The sequence below is a fragment of the Salvelinus namaycush genome, unplaced genomic scaffold, assembly GCF_016432855.1.
Source record: "Salvelinus namaycush isolate Seneca unplaced genomic scaffold, SaNama_1.0 Scaffold225, whole genome shotgun sequence".
NCBI lineage: Eukaryota > Metazoa > Chordata > Actinopteri > Salmoniformes > Salmonidae > Salvelinus > Salvelinus namaycush.
In genome coordinates, this window is record NW_024059064.1 from 21,522 (window position 1) to 37,165 (window position 15,644).

Here is a 15,644-nt window from a genome sequence, read left to right on the forward strand (position 1 = left end):
TCCAGTTCACTATGTCAGTACCTGTGTAGAGGTCCAGTTCACTATGTCAGTACCTGTGTCCAGTTCACTATGTCAGTACCTGTGTCCAGTTCACTATGTCAGTACCTGGGTAGAGGTCCAGTTCACTATGTCAGTACCTGTTTCCAGTTCACTATGTCAGTACCTGTGTAGAGGTGCAGTTCACTATGTCAGTACCTGTGTCCAGTTCACTATGTCAGTACCTATGTCCAGTTCACTATGTCAGTACCTGTGTAGAGGTGCAGTTCACTATGTCAGTACCTGTGTCCAGTTCACTATGTCAGTACCTATGTCCAGTTCACTATGTCAGTACCTGTGTAGAGGTGCAGTTCACTATGTCAGTCCCTGTGTAGAGGTCCAGTTCACTATGTCAGTCCCTGTGTAGAGGTCCAGTTCACTATGTCAGTACCTATGTCCAGTTCACTATGTCAGTACCTGTGTAGAGGTGCAGCTCACTATGTCAGTCCCTGTGTAGAGGTCCAGTTCACTATGTCAGTCCCTGTGTAGAGGTCCAGTTCACTATGTCAGTACCTGTGTAGAGGTGGAGTTCACTATGTCAGTACCTGTGTAGAGGTGGAGTTCACTATGTCAGTACCTGTGTAGAGGTGGAGTTCACTATGTCAGTACCTGTGTAGAGGTGGAGTTCACTATGTCAGTACCTGTGTAGAGGTGGAGTTCACTATGTCAGTACCTGTGTAGAGGTCCAGTTCACTATGTCAGTACCTGTGTCCAGTTCACTATGTCAGTACCTGTGTAGAGGTGCAGTTCACTATGTCAGTACCTATGTCCAGTTCACTATGTCAGTACCTGTGTGTAGGTCCAGTTCACTATGTCAGTACCTGTGTAGAGGTGCAGTTCACTATGTCAGTACCTGTGTCCAGTTCACTATGTCAGTACCTGTGTAGAGGTGCAGTTCACTATGTCAGTACCTGTGTAGAGGTGCAGGTCACTATGTCAGTACCTGGGTAGAGGTCCAGTTCACTATGTCAGTACCTGTGTCCAGTTCACTATGTCAGTACCTGTGTAGAGGTCCAGTTCACTATGTCAGTACCTGTGTAGAGGTCCAGTTCACTATGTCAATACCTGTGCAGAGGTGCAGTTCACTATGTCAGTACCTGTGTCCAGTTCACTATGTCAGTACCTGTGTAGAGGTCCAGTTCACTATGTCAGTACCTGTGTACAGTTCACTGTGTCAGTACCTGTGTAGAGGTCCAGTTCACTATGTCAGTACCTGTGTAGAGGTCCAGTTCACTATGTCAGTACCTGTGTCCAGTTCACTATGTCAGTACCTGTGTGTAGGTCCAGTTCACTATGTCAGTACCTGTTTCCAGTTCACTATGTCAGTACCTGGGTAGAGGTCCAGTTCACTATGTCAGTACCTGTGTAGAGGTCCAGTTCACTATGTCAGTACCTGTGTAGAGGTCCAGTTCACTATGTCAGTACCTGTGTCCAGTTCACTATGTCAATACCTGTGTCCAGTTCACTATGTCAGTACCTGTGTCCAGTTCACTATGTCAGTACCTGTGTCTAGTTCACTATGTCAGTACCTGTGTCCAGTTCACTGTGTCAGTACCTGTGTAGAGGTCCAGTGCACTATGTCAGTACCTGTGTAGAGGTCCAGTTCACTATGTCAGTACCTGTGTCCAGTTCACTATGTCAGTACCTGTGTCCAGTTCACTGTGTCAGTACCTGTGTAGAGGTCCAGTGCACTATGTCAGTACCTGTGTGTAGGTGCAGTTCACTATGTCAGTACCTGTGTCCAGTTCACTATGTCAGGACCTGTGTAGAGGTCCAGTTCACTATGTCAGTACCTGTGTAGAGGTCCAGTTCACTATGTCAGTACCTGTGTCCAGTTCACTATGTCAGTACCTGTGTCCAGTTCACTATGTCAGTACCTGGGTAGAGGTCCAGTTCACTATGTCAGTACCTGTTTCCAGTTCACTATGTCAGTACCTGTGTAGAGGTGCAGTTCACTATGTCAGTACCTGTGTCCAGTTCACTATGTCAGTACCTATGTCCAGTTCACTATGTCAGTACCTGTGTAGAGGTGCAGTTCACTATGTCAGTACCTGTGTCCAGTTCACTATGTCAGTACCTATGTCCAGTTCACTATGTCAGTACCTGTGTAGAGGTGCAGTTCACTATGTCAGTCCCTGTGTAGAGGTCCAGTTCACTATGTCAGTCCCTGTGTAGAGGTCCAGTTCACTATGTCAGTACCTATGTCCAGTTCACTATGTCAGTACCTGTGTAGAGGTGCAGCTCACTATGTCAGTCCCTGTGTAGAGGTCCAGTTCACTATGTCAGTCCCTGTGTAGAGGTCCAGTTCACTATGTCAGTACCTGTGTAGAGGTGGAGTTCACTATGTCAGTACCTGTGTAGAGGTGGAGTTCACTATGTCAGTACCTGTGTAGAGGTGGAGTTCACTATGTCAGTACCTGTGTAGAGGTCCAGTTCACTATGTCAGTACCTGTGTAGAGGTGGAGTTCACTATGTCAGTACCTGTGTAGAGGTCCAGTTCACTATGTCAGTACCTGTGTCCAGTTCACTATGTCAGTACCTGTGTAGAGGTGCAGTTCACTATGTCAGTACCTATGTCCAGTTCACTATGTCAGTACCTGTGTGTAGGTCCAGTTCACTATGTCAGTACCTGTGTAGAGGTGCAGTTCACTATGTCAGTACCTGTGTCCAGTTCACTATGTCAGTACCTGTGTAGAGGTGCAGTTCACTATGTCAGTACCTGTGTAGAGGTGCAGGTCACTGTGTCAGTACCTGGGTAGAGGTCCAGTTCACTATGTCAGTACCTGTGTCCAGTTCACTATGTCAGTACCTGTGTAGAGGTCCAGTTCACTATGTCAGTACCTGTGTAGAGGTCCAGTTCACTATGTCAATACCTGTGCAGAGGTGCAGTTCACTATGTCAGTACCTGTGTCCAGTTCACTATGTCAGTACCTGTGTAGAGGTCCAGTTCACTATGTCAGTACCTGTGTCCAGTTCACTGTGTCAGTACCTGTGTAGAGGTCCAGTTCACTATGTCAGTACCTGTGTAGAGGTCCAGTTCACTATGTCAGTACCTGTGTCCAGTTCACTATGTCAGTACCTGTGTGTAGGTCCAGTTCACTATGTCAGTACCTGTTTCCAGTTCACTATGTCAGTACCTGGGTAGAGGTCCAGTTCACTATGTCAGTACCTGTGTAGAGGTCCAGTTCACTATGTCAGTACCTGTGTAGAGGTCCAGTTCACTATGTCAGTACCTGTGTCCAGTTCACTATGTCAATACCTGTGTCCAGTTCACTATGTCAGTACCTGTGTCCAGTTCACTATGTCAGTACCTGTGTCCAGTTCACTATGTCAGTACCTGTGTCCAGTTCACTGTGTCAGTACCTGTGTAGAGGTCCAGTGCACTATGTCAGTACCTGTGTAGAGGTCCAGTTCACTATGTCAGTACCTGTGTCCAGTTCACTATGTCAGTACCTGTGTCCAGTTCACTGTGTCAGTACCTGTGTAGAGGTCCAGTGCACTATGTCAGTACCTGTGTGTAGGTGCAGTTCACTATGTCAGTACCTGTGTCCAGTTCACTATGTCAGGACCTGTGTAGAGGTCCAGTTCACTATGTCAGTACCTGTGTCCAGTTCACTATGTCAGTACCTGTGTGTAGGTGCAGTTCACTATGTCAGTACCTGCGTGTAGGTCCAGTTCACTATGTCAGTACCTGAGTCCAGTTCACTATGTCAGTACCTGTGTGCAGTTCACTATGTCAGTACCTGTGTGCAGTTCACTATGTCAGTACCTGTTTCCAGTTCACTATGTCAGTACCTGTGTCCAGTTCACTATGTCAGTACCTGTGTCCAGTTCACTATGTCAGTACCTGTGTCCAGTTCACTATGTCAGTACCTGTGTCCAGTTCACTATGTCAGTACCTGTGTCCAGTTCACTATGTCAGTACCTGCGTGTAGGTGCAGTTCACTATGTCAGTACCTGTGTCCAGTTCACTATGTCAGTACCTGCGTGTAGGTGCAGTTCACTATGTCAGTACCTGTGTCCAGTTCACTATGTCAGTACCTGCATGTAGGTGCAGTTCACTATGTCAGTACCTGTGTGTAGGTGCAGTTCACTATGTCAGTACCTGTGTGTAGGTGCAGTTCACTATGTCAGTACCTGTGTCCAGTTCACTATGTCAGTACCTGCATGTAGGTGCAGTTCACTATGTCAGTACCTGCGTGTAGGTGCAGTTCACTATGTCAGTACCTGTGTGTAGGTGCAGTTCACTATGTCAGTACCTGCGTGTAGGTGCAGTTCACTATGTCAGTACCTGCGTGTAGGTGCAGTTCACTATGTCAGTACCTGTGTGTAGGTGCAGTTCACTATGTCAGTACCTGTGTCCAGTTCACTATGTCAGTACCTGTGTGTAGGTGCAGTTCACTATGTCAGTACCTGTGTCCAGTTCACTATGTCAGTACCTGTGTAGAGGTCCAGTTCACTATGTCAGTACCTGTGTGTAGGTGCAGTTCTTGCCCCTGCATTTGCCACATTGAAACATGTCCGTCTCGGTCCCGCCCACTTTAGACAGCTGGTGCTCTCTGATGGCGTCCTTGGTCAAAGTCTTCCTCATCTCTTTCAGCTCCGCGCTCGCCATCTCCTGTCGGGTCACACACAGACAGAACCTTACAGGACGGGTCTCAGATATGAAGCGCACACAAACCACATTAAAGAGTAAATCCCTTCTCTTTCAAAGTGTGTAAAGGCGTCCGAATGCTTCGCACAGTTTTTTATCTCGGGCTGTTCCGGCACACCACATTATTTCAGAAGGAGAGCCCGAAGTCCACGCCCCTTCGTTCTGTGATTGGTTAACAGTAGGGATTCTACAATGACGTTTTGAAGTTGTCATTCAACGAGAGACGACTCGCTTTCATGTAAAAAAAATCCATTGAGAAATACTGCACCAAACATCTCTGTTAGATGTAAAAGTTATCTTAGATTAGTCTGGCTACGGCGTCTTTGTTTTTCAAGCGAAGGTCTTTATGGGAGCACACTGGTTTGGTTGGAGTGGACACCAGCTGACCTGAATCATTATGCTGTACTATTAAAACATGAAACACACAGACACCTCTCTCTCACCCTACACACACACACTCCCCCCACGCTCCCCACACACACTCCCCCCCACCACAGACTCCCCCCACACAGACCCCCCCCACACACACGCTCCCTCCCACGCTCCCCCCCACCACACAGACCCCCCCGCACACACCCCCCACACAGACCCCCCCCCACCCCCCCCCCCACACACAGACCCCCCTCCCCCCCACGTACCTCAGCGGCCATGTTAGCGATGCGGTCAGCTGAGATGTTCCCAGCGAGGACATTGCGCCGGAGGTCTGGGTTCTTCGGGTCCTTCAGGTTGGAGATACGGCTCCTCAGTCTGGACTTGTACTTCTGGTCTGTAGACCTAAACTCCTGGTAGATACGTGGAGACGGGAAAGTGAAGGAGAACGACGCAGGGAAGAAAGAAAAAAAACTTTTGCCACCAAAAAGATAACCAAAAGCACAACTCTGTACTCACACTATTACAATGCGTCTGGTCCTCACCACACCAGCAGAAACAGAATGACAACAAGAACACAGGTGGAAAGGATATAGTCCTCAATCTGAGCAGCCAAGTTCTCAGTGTCTGCTCCAATGGGCTTGTAGTCATCTGGAACATCAAACACAGTTGTCAGTGCAGGCTAGTGGCCAATCCTCAACAAAAAACAGGGCTTTAGTTTGAGATACCGTTACTCGAGGTATAACAAAACACTACTGTGTTTTCCCATCTATCTAAGGTCTCCATTATATTAAAATCATGGTTGTATAAAAATATTTCACTACAAAAGTGTTTAAGTTGATAGATTGTGACACATCTTCTTTAACTTAGAAATAATCATTTCTGGCTGTAGAGGGGGGTGGGGGGGGGGGGCACATCAGGTCATGTAACCCAATATTACAAGTTGTGATGTTAGAGCTAAAATGTGGAATACAAGTTTGTCTGCACTACATACACAAACAACCAACATTAAGATATCTTTTTTTTTATTTAAATTTTAAAATCTTACCCCCTTTTCTCCCCAATTTTCGTGGTATCCAATCGCTAGTAATTACTATCTTGTCTCATCGCTACAACTCCCGTACGGGCTCGGGAGAGACGAAGGTCGAAAGCCATGCGTCCTCCGAAGCACAACCCAACCAAGCCGCACTGCTTCTTAACACAGCGCGCCTCCAACCCGGAAGCCAGCCGCACCAATGTGTCGGAGGAAACATCGTGCACCTGGCCCCCTCGGTTAGCGCGCACTGCACCCGGCCCGCCACAGGAGTCGCTGGAGCGCGATGAGACAAGGATATCCCTACCGGCCAAACCCTCCCTAACCCGGACGACGCTAGGCCAATTGTGCGTCGCCCCACGGACCTCCCGGTCGCGGCCGGCTGCGACAGAGCCTGGGCGCGAACCCAGAAACTCTGGTGGCGCAGCTAGCGCTGCGATGCAGTGCCCTAGACCACTGCGCCACCCGGGAGGCCCTCATTAAGATATCTTAACGTATCGAGGAAACATAGACCTGTAAACACACGTAAAAATAGGTCGGAAATATCAACTATGAATGTTTGCGTTTTTACTATTTCGTTGCATTACAACCTGTAATTTAAATTGCTTTTTATTTGGATTTCATGTAATGGACATACACAAAATAGTCCAAATTGGTGAAGTGAAATTTCCAAGTGAAATTTTAAAAATAACTTGTTTCAAAAGATTTGGGGGGGGGGTAGGAATGTGGTGCGTGCATATGTATTCACCCCCTTTGCTATGAAGCACTTAAAAAGGACCTGGTGCAACCAATTACCTTCAGAAGTCACATAATTAGTTAAATAAAGTCCACCTGTGTGCAATCTAAGTGTCACATGATCTGTCACATGATCTCAGTATATATACACCTGTTCTGAAAGGCCCTCAGAGTCTGGAACACCACTAAGCAAGGGACAACACCAAGCAAGAGACACCATGAAGACCAAGGAGCTCTCCAAACAGGTCAGGGACAAAGTTGTGGAGAAGTACAGATCAGGGATGGGTTATAAAAAAATATCAGAAACTTTGAACATCCCACGGAGCACCATTAAATCCATTATTAAAAAATGTAAAGAATATGGCTCCACAACAAACCTGCCAAGAGAGGGCTGCCCACCAAAACTCATAGACCAGGCAAGGAGGGCATTAATCAGAGAGGTAACAAAGAGACCAAAGATAACCCTGAAGGAGCTGCAAAGCTCCACAGTGGAGATTGGAGTATCTTTCCATAGGACCACTTTAAGCCGTACACTCCACAGAGCGGGGCTTTACGGAAGAGTCGCCAGAAAAAAAGCCATTGCTTAAAGAAAAAAATAAGCAAACACGTTTGGTGTTCGCCAAAAGGCATTTGGGAGACTCCCCAAACATATGGAAGTAGGTACTCTGGTCAGATGAGACTAAAATTGAGATTTTTGGCCATCAAGGTAAACGCTATGTCTGGCGCAAACCCAACACCTCTCATCACCCCGAGAACACCATCCCCACAGTGAAGCATGGTGGTGGCAGCATCATGCTGTGGGGATGTTTTTCATCGGCAGGGACTGGGAAACTGGTCAGAATTGAAGTAATGATGGATGGTGCTAAATACAGGGAAATTCTTGAGGGAAACCTGTTTCAGTCTTCCAGAGATTTAAGACTGGGACAGAGGTTCACCTTCCAACAGGACAATGACCCTAAGCATACTGCTAAAGCAACACTCAAGTGGTTTACGGGGAAACATTTAAATGTCTTGGAATAGCCTAGTCAAAGCCCAGACCTCAATCCAATTGAGAATCTGTGGTATGACTTAAAGATTGCTGTACACCAGCGGATCCCATCCAACTTGAAGGAGCTGGAGCAGTTTTGCCTTGAAGAACAGGCAAAAATCCCAGTAGCTTGATGTACCAAGCTTATAGAGACATACCCCAAGAGACTTGCAGCTGTAATTGCTGCAAAAGGTGGCTCTACAAAGTATTGATTTTGGGGGGTGAATAGTTATGCACGCTCAAGTTTTCTGTTTTTTAGTTCTTATTTCTTGTTTGTTTCACATTAAAAAATATGTTGCATCTTCAAAGTGGTAGGCATGTTGTGTAAATCAAATGATACAAACCCCCCAAAAATCCATTTTAATTCCAGGTTGTAAGGCAACAAAATAGGAAAAATGCCAAGGGGGGTGAATACTTTCACAAGCCACTGTATTAGTTTTTAGCACAAATTTCACATTCATTTAAAATGGCCCTCCAGCCACCCCATACCTTAGATCCCCCTTGTGATTGGGCTCTGTTACACCCACAGAGTGCCTTCAGAAAGTATTCATACCCTTTGACTTATGTCACATTGTGTTGTGTTACAGACTGAATTCAAAATGGATTCCATGTTTTATAATTCTACACACAGTACCCCATAATGACAAAGTGAAAACATGTTTTTATTAACATTTTCAAATGTATTGAAAATTAACTGAAGATCGATCTAATGTCCATGTATTCACACCCCTGAGTCAATACATGTTAGAATAACCTTTGGCAGCGATTACAGCTGTGAGTCTTTCTGGGTAAGTTTCTAAGAGCTTTACACACCTGGATTGTACAATATTTGCCCATTATTATTTTAAAGATTCTTCAAGCTCTGTCAAAATGGTTGTTGATCATTGCTAGACAACCATTTTCAAGTCTTTCCATAGATGTTCAAGATGATTTAAGTCAAAACTGTAACTAGGCCACTCCAAAACATTCAGGGTCTTCTTGGTAAGCAACTCCAGTGTAGATTTGGCCTTGTGTTTTGGGTTGTTGTCGTGCTGAAAGGTGAATTAATCTCCCAGTGTCTGGTGGAAAGCAGACTTTCAGGTTTCCTCTAGGATTTTGCCTGTGCTTAGATCGATTCAGTTTCTTTTTATCCTAAACTCCCTAAACTTCTTGTAGTTCTTGCCGATGACAAGCATACCCATAACATGATGCAGACACCACCACGCTTGAAAATATGACGAGTGGTACTCAGTGATGTGTTGTATTTGCCTCAAACAACTTTCTAGTCAGGACATAAAGATAATTTCTTTGCCACTTTTTTTTCAGTTTTACTTTCTACCTTATTGCAAAAAGGATGCAAGCTTTTGATATTTTTATTCTGGACAGGCTTCCTTCTTTTCACTGTCATTTAGGTTAGTATTGTAGACTAACTACAATTCAACTATGTAACTGTTTTAAAGTCACCATTGGCCGCATGGTGAAATCTCAGAATTTCCTTCCTCTCCGGCAACCAAGTTAGGAAGGACGCTTGTGTCTTTGTAGTGACTGGGTGTATTGATAATGCATCCAAAGTGTAATTAATAACTTCACCATGCTCAAAAGGGATATTCAGCGTCTGCTTTTTTTTACCAATAGGTGCCCTTCTTTACGAGGCATTGGAAAACCTCCCTGGTATTTGTGATTAAATCTGTTTAAAATTCACTGCTCAACTGAGGGACCTTACAGATAATTGTACGTGTTGGGTACAGAGATGAGTTAGTCATTCAAAAATCATGTTTAGGTAGTTGTTAAAAAAAAATAATGTTAATCTCTTATTGCACACAGAGTACATGCAGCATATTACACTGCATGGCCAAAAGTATGTGGACATCCTTTCAAACTATTTCAGCCACACCCGTTGCTGACAGGTGTATAAAATCGAGCACACAGTCATCCAATCTCCATAGACAAACATTAGCAGTAGAATGGGCCCTACTGAAGAGCTCTGTGACATTCAACGTGGCAGAGTCCAACAAGTCAGTTCCTCAAATGTCTGTCCTGCTAGAGCTGCCCCGGTCAACTGTAAGTGCTGTTATTGTTAAGTCGAAACGTCCAGGAGCAACAACGGCTCAGCCACAAAGTGGCAAGCCACACCAGCTCACATAACTGGACTACCGAGTGCTGAAAAATCATCTATTATCCTCAGTTGCAACACTCACTACAGAGTTCCAGCCTGCCTCTGGAAGCAACATCAGCACTAGAACTGTTCGTCATGACATTCTAGACGATTCTGTGCTTCCAACATTGTGGCAACAGTTTGGGGAAGGCCCTTTCCTGTTTCAGCATGACAATGCCCCCGTGCACAACGCGAGGTCCATACAGAAATGCTTTGTCAAGATCAGTGTGGAAGAACTTAACTGGCCTGCACAGAGCCCTGACCTGTAGTGTATACGACTTGTTAAGCACATTTTTACTCCTGAACTTATTTTTGGCTTGCCATAACAAAGGGGTTGAATACTTATTCACTCAAGAGATTTCAATCTTTTAATTTTTAATTTAAGTGTAAACAATTCTAAAAACATTATTCTACTTTGATATTATGGGGTATTGTTTTGTAGGCCAGAGACACAAAATCTTAATTTAATCCATTTTAAAATCAGGCTGTAACAACAAAATATGGAAAAAGTCAAGGGGTATGAATACTTTCTGAAGGCTCTGTATAAACCTATACAGCTCTGGAATGTGCTGAAAATGGCAGCCATCTTGGTAGGGTCTGTCTCACCGTCGGTCTGCAGGGCAGCCACCAGCAGCTCTCGGCACTTCGTGCGTACGCTGTCAGTGGTGACGGGAGTGGGAGGGAAGGAGGTGAACTTTAGTGTGGTGGGGGTCGTAGGTGTGGTGGGAGTCTTCGGGGGCTCCGGCAGTTCTTGTTTCTTACTAGGGTAGACAAGAGGGTGACAGCGAGAAGAAAGTGTTACATTGTGTTATGAGTCACCCTGATCCTTCCATTTATTCTGACTGGGTATCAAACCCGTCGTCCGTCTACCGGTCAAACCCCAGTCGTCCGTCTACCTACCGGTCAAACCCTCCGTCGTCCGCCTACCGGTCAAACCCCCCGTCGTCCGCCTACCGGTCAAACCCCCCGTCGTCCACCTACCGGTCAAACCCCCGTCGTCTAACTACCGGTCAAACCTCAGTCGTCTACCTACCGGTCAAACCCCCGTCGTCTACCTACCGGTCAAACCCCCGTCGTCCACCTACCGGTCAAACCCCCGTCGTCTACCTACCGGTCAAACCGCCTTCGTCTACCTACCGGTCAATCCCCAGTCGTCTAGCTACCGGTCAAACCCCCATCGTCTACCTACCGGTCAAACCCCAGTCGTCTAGCTACCGGTCAAACCCCCATCGTCTACCTACCGGTCAATCCCCAGTCGTCTAGCTACCGGTCAAACCCCCATCGTCTACCTACCGGTCAAACCCCAGTCGTCTACCTACCGGTCAAACCCCCATCGTCTACCTACCGGTCAAACCCCAGTCGTCTACCTACCGGTCAATCCCCAGTCGTCTACCTACCGGTCAATCCCCAGTCGTCTACCTACCGGTCAAACCCCAGTCGTCTACCTACCGGTCAAACCCCCATCATCTACCTACCGGTCAAACCCCCGTCGTCTACCTACCCGACCCAAGTCTTTTGGGCTCTAGATTACCCATCACCAACGAGTAGTTCATTGAACCACCTATGCAACATATGACTCCACATTAGCCCGTTGAGCTAAACGCCTAGGCATTAGTTCAGAGAGCTCACACAAGTCTTCAGAGCTCAGACGAGGTTATTCCCTGAACTACCTCTTGGTACATGACTGACACTTGATGGTGTCTCACCTCCGGTCGCTGGATCCAGGACTGTCCTTGGACGAAGATGACCTCAGAGGAGAGCCCTCCCTCCTCTTCTCCTCCACAGCTTTCCCCTCAGCACCGTCTGTAGACATACACAGTCAGCTGATTCATATCTATATAGGTGACGGTTCAACATTTACATAATGGGTACCTGGAGGAAAATTAGGGAGGTTTTTTGCTTTTTAAATTTTTTGGTCAAATCTAGTCCAATTAATTTGTTATAGATGAAATTTCAAAATGTCAGTGTTTTAGTATTTAGTTGCTTATGAGGCTATATATCAATGTGCATGATGCCGCCCTTCATCTCTGATTCTTATACTGGGCAATATCAAGTGTGCCTATAGGCTAGTTAGAGTGGTCTCAGTCACATGATCCACGGCCTATAGGCTAGTTAGAGTGGTCTCAGTCACATGATCCACAGCCTATAGGCTAGTTAGAGTGGTCTCAGTCACATGATCCACAGCCTATAGGCTAGTTAGAGTGGTCTCAGTCACATGATCCACAGCCTATAGGCTAGTTAGAGTGGTCTCGGTCACATGATCCACAGCCTATAGGCTAGTTAGAGTGGTCTCAGTCACATGATCCACAGCCTATAGGATAGTTAGAGTGGTCTCAGTCCTATAGGCTAGTTAGAGTGGTCTCATTCACATGATCCACAGCCTATAGGCTAGTTAGAGTGGTCTCAGTCACATGATCCACAGCCTATAGGCTAGTTAGAGTGGTCTCAGTCACATGATCCACAGCCTATAGGCTAGTTAGAGTGGTCACAGTCACATGATCCACGGCCTATAGGCTAGTTAGAGTGGTCTCAGTCACATGATCCACAGCCTATAGGCTAGGAAGGCCTAGTCCAAAAAACGAATTATTTTACAGACGGACTAGCCTATAGCCTATGTTCTATTCAGTTTGAGAATGACAGTGCGAAGACGAGGAGGACCGAAGGTCAACTTTGATAGATTTCTACTACTATAATAGATTTGATTAAAAACAAGATGTTTCTTTCCCATGATGTATTTATCATAGTTATCGATCTCACGATAAGCCAGATTCCAGTACCTTACACTGAGTGGACAAAACATTAAGAACACCTGCTCTTCCCATGACAGAGACTGACCAGGTGAATCCAGGTGAAAGCTATGATCCCTTATTGATGTCACTTGTTAAATCCACTTCAATCAGTGTAGATGAAGGGGAGGAGACAAGTTAAAGAAGGATTTTTAAGTTGTGTATGTGTGCCATTCAGAGGGTGAATGGGCAAGACAAAAGATTAAAGTGCCTTTGAACGGGGTATGGTAGTAGGTACCAGAGACACCAGTTTGTGTCAAGAACTGCAACGCTGCTGGGTTTTTCACGCTCAACAGTTTCCTGTGTGTAATAAGAATGGTCCACCACCCAAAGGACATCCAGCCAATTTGACTCTGGGAAGCATTGGGAGTCAACATGGGCCAGCATCCCTGTGGAACGCTTTCGACACCTTGTAAAGTCCACGCCCCCGACGAATGGAGGCTGTTCTGGAGGGGGTTGCAACTCAACATTAGGAAGGTGTTCCTAATGTTTGGTAAACTCGATCTATATTGTGGTGCTGAAACTTGGAGCAGCAGCCACGGCACAATCAGAAACGGATCGCTCACGGTGCTGAAAGGAGGCATAATTACATTTTCGCCATCTTTATTTTAATGAAGACTTTACTAAACAACAAGAGGGCTTTTGTGTTGGAGGCTATTTATCCCTACAGGAGAAACAAGAGGTAGTCCGACCTGTTAAGAGAGATGAAACGAGGCTATAGGCTGATAGATCCATAGATTTGTTAAGTCAATTCCTCCACCCACCGTGCACTCTTTAACTAGCCTACCTCCGTGTCAGCTAAGGGCTGTTAGTTAAAAACCAAGACTGGTATTGAGAGGGTATGTGGGGGTATGAGGTGGTATGAGAGGGGTATGTGGGGTATGAGAGGGGTATGTGGGGTATGTGGGGGTATGAGAGGGGTATGTGGGGGTATGAGAGGGGTATGTGGGGGTATGAGAGGGGTATGTGGGGGTATGAGGGGGTATGAGAGGGGTATGTGGGGGTATGAGAGGGGTATGTGGGGGTATGAGAGGGGTATGTGGGGTATGAGAGGGGTATGTGGGGGTATGAGAGGGGTATGTGGAGGTATGAGAGGGGTATGAGAGGGTATGTGGGGGTATGAGAGGGGTATGTGGGGTATGAGAAGGATATGTGGGGGTTATGTGGGGGTATGAGAGGGGTATGTGGGGGTATGAGAGGGGTATGTGGGGGTATGAGAGGGGTATGTGGGGGTATGAGAGGGGTATGTGGGGTATGAGAGGGTATGTGGGGGTATGAGAGGGGTATGTGGGGGTATGAGAGGGGTATGTGGGGGTATGAGAGGGGTATGTGGGGGTATGAGAGGGGTATGTGGGGGTATGAGAGGGGTATGTGGGGTATGAGAGGGTATGTGGGGGTATGAGAGGGGTATGTGGGGGTATGAGAGGGTATGAGAGGGGTATGTGGGGGTATGAGAGGGGTATGAGAGGGGTATGAGAGGGTATGAGAGGGGTATGTGGGGGTATGAGAGGGGTATGTGGGGGTATGTGGGGGTATGAGAGGGGTATGTGGGGGTATGAGAGGGGTATGAGAGGGGTATGTGGGGGTATGAGAGGGGTATGTGGGGGTATGAGAGGGGTATGTGGGGGTATGAGAGGGGTATGTGGGGTATGAGAGGGGTATGAGAGGGGTATGTGGGGGTATGAGAGGGGTATGTGGGGGTATGAGAGGGGTATGAGAGGGGTATGTGGGGGTATGAGAGGGGTATGTGGGGGTATGAGAGGGGTATGTGGGGGTATGAGAGGGGTATGTAGGGTATGAGAGGGTATGAGAGGGTATGAGAGGGTATGAGAGGGTATGAGAGAGTATGAGAGGGTATGAGAGAGTATGAGAGGGTATGAGAGGGTATGAGAGGGTATGAGAGGGTATGAGAGGGTATGAGAGGGTATGAGAGGGGTATGTGGGGGTATGAGAGGGGTATGTGGGGGTATGAGAGGGGTATGTGGGGGTATGAGAGGGGTATGGGGGATATGAGAGGGGTATGTGGGGGTATGAGAGGGGTATGTGGGGGTATGAGAGGGGTATGTGGGGGTATGAGAGGGGTATGTGGGGGTATGAGAGGGGTATGTGGGGGTATGAGAGGGGTATGAGAGGGGTATGTGGGGGTATGAGAGGGGTATGTGGGGGTATGAGAGGGGTATGTGGGGGTATGAGAGGGGTATGAGAGGGTATGTGGGGGTATGAGAGGGGTATGTGGGGGTATGCGAGGGGTATGTGGGGGTATGAGAGGGTTATGTGGGGTATGAGAGGGTATGTGGGGGTATGAGAGGGGTATGTGGGGTATGAGAGGGGTATGTGGGGGTATGAGAGGGGTATTTGGGGGTATGAGAGGGGTATGTGGGATATGAGAGGGGTATGAGAGGGGTATGAGAGGGGTATGTGGGGGTACGAGAGGGTATGTGGGGGTATGAGAGGGGTCAGAAGTCCGGTTAAATGGAAGACATGTTCTCTGCAATCCACTTTATTTTAATTCCTATTTTGGATATAGGGGAGGTTCACGTTTTTCCCCTCATGCGTTCAGAGAGGATTTAGGTTAAATATACGTTTCTGAAGGGAGAGACATCCATTTCCATTTCAGAGAGGACTGATTTTATAATCAAGTTCACTCCCTAGAAACATGCTTCTTGTTTGGACTTCTTAAACTGTAGTGGTTGTATTACTGTATTATAATAAGTATCCGTCCCGGTCTCTCTAGATCAGACAGGATCCCACCTGTCCAGTACAGGCAGACCAACAGACAGACACCACGTTTCACAGGTATGAGGCAGACCTACACAGACACCACGTTTCACAGGTATGAGGCAGACCAACAGACAGACACCACGTTTCAC

The 15,644-nt window shown here is 46.9% G+C and overlaps 1 protein-coding gene across 1 annotated transcript in view; it reads right to left on the reverse strand.

Moving 5' to 3' along the window:
- LOC120038571 (transcription elongation factor A protein 2-like) overlaps positions 1–15,644 on the reverse strand; it is a 41,243-nt gene that overhangs the window by 14,438 nt on the left and 11,161 nt on the right. Inside the window, exons 4-8 of the mRNA XM_038984265.1 lie at positions 11,695–11,791; positions 10,595–10,749; positions 5,654–5,710; positions 5,329–5,483; positions 4,508–4,654 (exon numbers count right to left, since the gene is read on the reverse strand). Of these exons, the coding sequence (XP_038840193.1) occupies positions 4,508–4,654; positions 5,329–5,483; positions 5,654–5,710; positions 10,595–10,749; positions 11,695–11,791 (611 nt within the window). The remainder of the gene's footprint in view (positions 1–4,507; positions 4,655–5,328; positions 5,484–5,653; positions 5,711–10,594; positions 10,750–11,694; positions 11,792–15,644) is intronic.